At 44.8% G+C, this 6,000-nt stretch overlaps 1 protein-coding gene across 1 annotated transcript in view; it reads left to right on the top strand.

Moving 5' to 3' along the window:
- The window catches only part of LOC106810785 (8-oxo-dGDP phosphatase NUDT18-like), a 14,958-nt gene extending 9,759 nt beyond the window's left edge, over window positions 1-5,199 (top strand). Inside the window, exons 5-6 of the mRNA XM_014814231.1 lie at window positions 4,341-4,449; window positions 4,642-5,199. Coding sequence (XP_014669717.1) covers window positions 4,341-4,449; window positions 4,642-5,007 — 475 coding nt within the window. The 3' untranslated portion in view covers window positions 5,008-5,199. The remainder of the gene's footprint in view (window positions 1-4,340; window positions 4,450-4,641) is intronic.
- The last annotated feature ends 801 nt before the right edge of the window (window positions 5,200-6,000 follow it).

The raw sequence follows: 6,000 nt of genomic DNA, 5'->3' as shown, positions 1-6,000 counted from the left end.
ATGCCTTGTTAAAACTTATTAAGCATAATTAGTTATATTACAATGCGTTACTTATCATAGATTTAGTTTACATCTGGTTATTTGTTTTGGAGCGTACAAAGACATAGCAGAAGGCATTCAACTAGAAACCAAGTGCGCAGGAGCGACAGCGCTTCACCTGACGGCAGGTGTTCTGCCTGCTAAAACTCACTGGCAAACGAATGAAGAGCACCCTCCATCACCTGCGTTCGCGCTCAGAGCATATATCTAGGATACTACTAATACAGGATCTTAAAATCATGATAGCTAGGCTTTGCTATCGTAGCCACAGTAATAAAAGATACAGAGCTCTGTGTAACTTTAAGGACTTCCGCTATTATTAACATGTTATCATGGATTATTGCGCGAGCGCGAGCGTAGTTGGTGGTGGTGGGAAAGAAGTGGGGAGAGAGGGCGGGTGGGAGGGGGCTCTAATAGGCAAAAGCAGTTGCGCGAGATGGCGCTTGCAACTGTTATCAATAATCAAGATGGCATCACCCTTCGGCCGTCGTGATAACCTTCACTCCATTTGAGTTGCTGAAATCCAAGTATATTCAGGCTAGGAACGAGAATTTCGTTCAGCTGTGAGTTAAACACATCTGCAATTGCAGCTTCCACGGCAATAAATTATGCATTAAGAATAGACTGTTGACCTGTGACCTCCATTTCGACACAGTGATGGCTTTTCCTACATTGATGTACTACACGACTTATTCACGAGCCTAGTCGAGCCATTTAGATTTTGTGTCGCAATTCTGCATTTCCTCCCTATACCTTAAGGTTAAGGATGAGAATGTTCCCTCTTCTTTTACACCTCTTGACCCCCAGCTGTCAACATCCTCAAACCTCGTTTTGACGATCCCCCCGACGTCCCGGAATATCGTGACCGTACGTCAAGCGGTTAGATTTCGGCCAACTGTTGAGCACGCACCGGGCGCAAGGACGCACGGACGACGATACGGCCCGCACGCTCATGCGACTATCAATCGGTGCATCTGACTTATGTGCAGATGAGCTAAAAATACTGAACGTCTCAATTGCCGTCTGTTGCCCCTATCATATCGCCGTTTCACTTGCGCCCCTTGGAAAATCCAACCAACCGACCACGGCCGAGTCACCTGCCTTGGCCTTTGTGTAATTTGCGTCGGGTGCCCTTTAATCTACTGCCCTAGTTTCGGTTTTTTAGTCGAATCAACATAACAGCGGTGGCGCGTTGCGTGCTGTAGTTTGCCAATGATGAGCTAAAAACCGATAGTCGCCAGAGCGAATAATACAGCATCGGATAATTATTCGCTCCTGATAGCGGTCATCCGTAAAAATTTCTTGTTACTGTACCTTCATTAGCAGAGGGGAGGTACAGGGTCGGTGTTACGGTATTGTAAGCTTACAGGCGGCATATTGGCCGTTTTGTACATTAAAAGCAAGACGCATGTTGATTGTACTAATTGTTATGTGTTTCTCTTGTATTTTACAAAATTTGCCTCCCCTGCTGCCCTTCTATTTTAGAGAAAATTCAAGGACGTTTCTCACATGCCCTAAAAAAAATTGCACTTGCCTTTCTCGTCGCTATAATTCGGCCCTGTAACTGATAACAAATGGGGGTTAGCAGCAAACACAGGGTCTGCCGCTGGGAGGGCGACATCTGCAGCAGGTGCAAGATTATCCAGCGTAACCCATATGCACACACCGGTATAGAGTGGGGGGGAAGTGGGTGTTTATTCTTTTGTGTGCTGCTGAGGAGAAACTTACTGCTATATGTTTTATTGAGATTCATGTGATGTACTGTAGGTACATGTATTGGACCTGCAGAAGAGGCCCCTACTGTGTACACCACCTATATTCGCCGCTGGACACAACTATATATGCGTGCGTGGGCTGTGCATCGTCCACGTGTGTATGGCTGTCGCTGTGCGTGCGTGTCGCACGTTCACAACGTGCTCGCTGCGTGCTGTTGCATGCGTGCGTATGTACGTGCAACTGCGTAGCGTCGTGAACGTACCACTGCACCGTGCATGCGTAGACGTGCGTCTTGCACCGTAACACGTATGTGCGGCGTGTGTTACCGTACACATGCCTCGTGGCCATGGTGCAGTGCTGCGTGCGTGTAAAGTGCACGTGGATGCAGTGGTGTGCGTGTGGGTCATACATGTCCGTGCATGCGTGCGTGTGCAGGTACCACGTGATGTGCGTGCGTGCTGCACGTACTCGTGCTCGTGCGTCGACCGGGGGCCCGGAGGGGTGCGTGTATGTAGTACTGTGCGTGCATGCGACTGTAGTGTTGCTGCGTTGCGTGCGTATGCACGGTTACGGTTGCGCTTGCATGCGATGTGTTGATGCGTATTACGTGCGGCGTGCGTCGGCACCGTACACATGCGTGCATGCGTGCTGCGTATTGCACGATACACGGTATGTGTCCGTGGTGCGTGGCAGTGTACGTACACATGCGTGCAGCGTGTCGTGTAAACGTGCACGTGGGTGCGTTGCCAGTGTGCGTGTGGTCATACATGTACTGTGCATGCTTGCTTGTGCAAGGTACACGTGTGTGCATGCCTGTGCGTGCGCTGCGTGCGTGCTGTGTACACGTCCACGTGTATGGGTTGCGTGGCGTGGTGCGTGCGTGCTGCACATACATTGTCGCCGCACGTTAAAAGGCGTGTGCCTGTGCGTCGTGTGCGTGCTGTGCGTGCATGCGTTACGTGGTTGTTGCATGAGGTCCATATGTGAAGTGGGTGTTTATTCTTTTTGTGTGCTGAGGAGTTTAATGCTAATATAGATTATTGAATTCACTGGTGATACTAGTGGCTGATACCGAATATTAGCTGCCAAGTACCTGGCTACCAGGATTACTGGTATCGCTCGTATTAGAGACTACCTGCCTCGATTATTTACCAATGTACCAGCTTGAACATTGCACTGGCATTTGGTCGTTGGTTATTATATCTCTGCTGCTGTTAGCGCATAAATGCTGTCAATGATAACACTAACGTTAGTTTTATAATACTCTAGACTGCATGGAATACGCAACGAAAACTACTGCGACCTCAAAGTCAAAATGAGCTAATAACTATTATTACTGTTATTAAGCTATTTTCGATTATTACACTTCCTTAAAAAGTGTGCTAGTATAGTCAGCCTCTCTGTAAGTGGATCGCTGCAGACTTTTACGAAAGGCATTTTAACTTGGTTATAGTCGCTTATGACGAACGTATCGGCTAATCGGGTCAAAGGTCAATGGGCACAGGGCAGATTTTAGACATTTTCTGAGGACATGGTCTGACTGACGGAGCGATTGAAAAACTTTTTTCTTTCAGTGGTGGCCTAGCATTTTTATGGCTTTATTGAAAGGACCATGAAATGTACCTTCTGCTGACATGCGAAGAGTAAGTGTCGGATAACCTTTTGACCCTCAAGAGGAGGGTTAAACATGGATTTGTTTACTGTCTGTTAGAAAGAATTTGACTGCCGGGTTTGCTAGAATCTATACATGCCTGGATGTATAAGGCTACAATGTCACAGTGAAATTACAAAAGCTAAATTTGGTTGACGAAGGTTTATGCTTCTTAAATCGTATAATTTCTATGTCATTCTGTACTGTCAGTATGTTACATGTAACGTATGCCACTGCCAGTGGCCACTGCCAGTGCATGTGGTGGTGGTACTGTGTAGTTTTTGCCTGCGTTAATTGGTCACAGGTGGCAGCTCTCTATTGCAGCCTGTAGGCTTGCGTAGGTAAATGGATGAGTGCTTACCTATTCTGACTTGCAAATAATGGTTGCTACTACGTACGATGGGAGCTTCCATCTTTAATCTGAAGACACTTAAACGTACGCGCCATCTCGTGGCAACTTTCATAACGATCCCAACGAAGATTCCTTTGAGAAGGTTCCTGATACCATCCCTGTGCATTCCACTGTTTCGGCGTGTATGTGAACACATTTGGTACTAACAGGGTTTACTAGAATCCCACCACTCCACCACAGAGTCACCGCAGTAGACGTTAGATGAGCGCTGTCGCTCCGCGGCACTTGTTTAGCTATGTTTTAAATAAAGGTCGTGTGTTTACCTTTATATTACCTTTATAGGATCTATCAAATATTTCATACTCTGGTAAAATATAATTTGTGTCGTGATTAGGACAAGAATCAACAAAACACAAAAAAGTATAGATAATATCAGTTAGAAGTAAATTTCTTGAAAATGTGACTGGGGCTCATTAATGAGTTGTGATAGTCTATCAATTTTGTTACTTCTATTTCGCTATCAATTATAGGTTTTTGGGCCAATTAAATGTAGTCAAGGCACAGAGCATTTTTTTGTTACAGTAAAAACGCCCAAGTTCTGATTGGAAAAAAAAGTGGTAGCCACTTTCCTGTAGGAACAATTGGACCAGGTGATTATGGACTGTGCTTCAGCATAGCAAGGATAGTTAGGGTAAGTAACCTACACCTTATTATAAGCGCAAGTGTAATAGCCTAGTCGGATACCTGAGTCTGAGCCATGTCGCTATGTCATCATTACGAATTAGTGAGGTACGTAGGAGTGTATTATTTGTTTTCTTTGTTTATGTTGCTTTCTTTAGAAAATAATGCAGAAAGAATGAAAATGTACAATTTCCTTCGGTAGACTGCGCTCGGAGGAGGGGTGAAGGCAAAGCTAGTTGTTCACGGTATTTTAGCCGTGGAACACTGCGGGGCGCCGGCGTTGGAGAACGATGGACTCTGCTTCACATGCCTAGCATCCATCGGTCCCAGGAACAACATCGACGACTACGACACAGCTGCCACCCTCGCCGCACAGATAGCGGCAGAGTTCTCCGTGTCCGAACCACCAGAGGTCGCCACTTTCAGCATCGCCTGCACAGATTACGCTTGGCTGTCAATCGTAGATGATCAGCTTTCACAAGAATTGCTGGGTAGGTTAGGAAAATATATGACGATACCAACAAACCGAAATGCAGAGTTTGAAGAAATGCTGATACCATTCAGATGAGCTTCTGGCATGCAAGAGCAGTACATAGTGGAAGTACTTTTATCTGAGAAATACAATTTCACGTATATTGCCTCAGTAATGTGATAGAGATAGTGCCTGCATGCCATATATTTATTGATTATAGTTAGGACAGATTTAGTATTCACGTAGTGAACCAAACTGATTAAAAAATTATTCCCGCATAAACCAAAATATTTCTATTGGCATTCGTTGGCATTATTTGTTTTGTCGTGATGCTTGGCATTGTCATTCAATTGTTCTGCTATTAAAAGATTGTTTTAAGTTTCTCAAAAACACACCCTCTATATCGCAGGTTAGACACTGTAGTGTGGCTCATAGGGTCTATGTCCCCCAGGGTACTGCCGGAACGTACCCTGGTAACTATTTGATATGGTTAGGGTTAGGGAGTAGACGTAGGCGACTCCCTAGACTCGTTAGTGGAGTAGGAGAGGTACGGTCTGGCATATTAGATAGTACCAGGGTACGTTCCGGCAGTACCCTGGGGGGCATAGACCCTCTCAGCTGTAGTGTGTGCCTGCACAATGCTTATTGTATGCATTTGTAAATGTGATGGAATCAATCGTTCCTGTGCAAGGCAGTTTCTAATTGTGCTGAAACCCCATTGTTAAAACGGAGTAGCTGAGATGGTATATCTTTCAGAATGAAGATTATTGCCATATAAGTAGTGGTTCTGTATTTGTTTGAATTATATATTTTTAGCACGTTTGATTCTTATGATCTATTTAGTATTATTTTACAAATTTAAAGATAATATTAATTAGCATCATGCTTGGCAGTGTATTAAATCAGGTAATCGATTGTTTCTTTCTATTTTTTTATGTAAATAAAATTGCTACTTGTGAAGTTTTATTCCACTCTTGGTTACGATCAAATCCATACATAGCCAAAGATTCTTAGCCACTGCAAAGGAACCCCACCAACCGACCAAGTGCTAGAGCATTTTCAATAATGCATTGTCTCGCATTCTATGCT

This window comes from Priapulus caudatus, unplaced genomic scaffold (assembly GCF_000485595.1).
Source record: "Priapulus caudatus unplaced genomic scaffold, Priapulus_caudatus-5.0.1 Scaffold473, whole genome shotgun sequence".
Taxonomy (NCBI): domain Eukaryota; kingdom Metazoa; phylum Priapulida; class Priapulimorpha; order Priapulimorphida; family Priapulidae; genus Priapulus; species Priapulus caudatus.
This window is presented reverse-complemented; position numbering and strand designations above follow the sequence as displayed.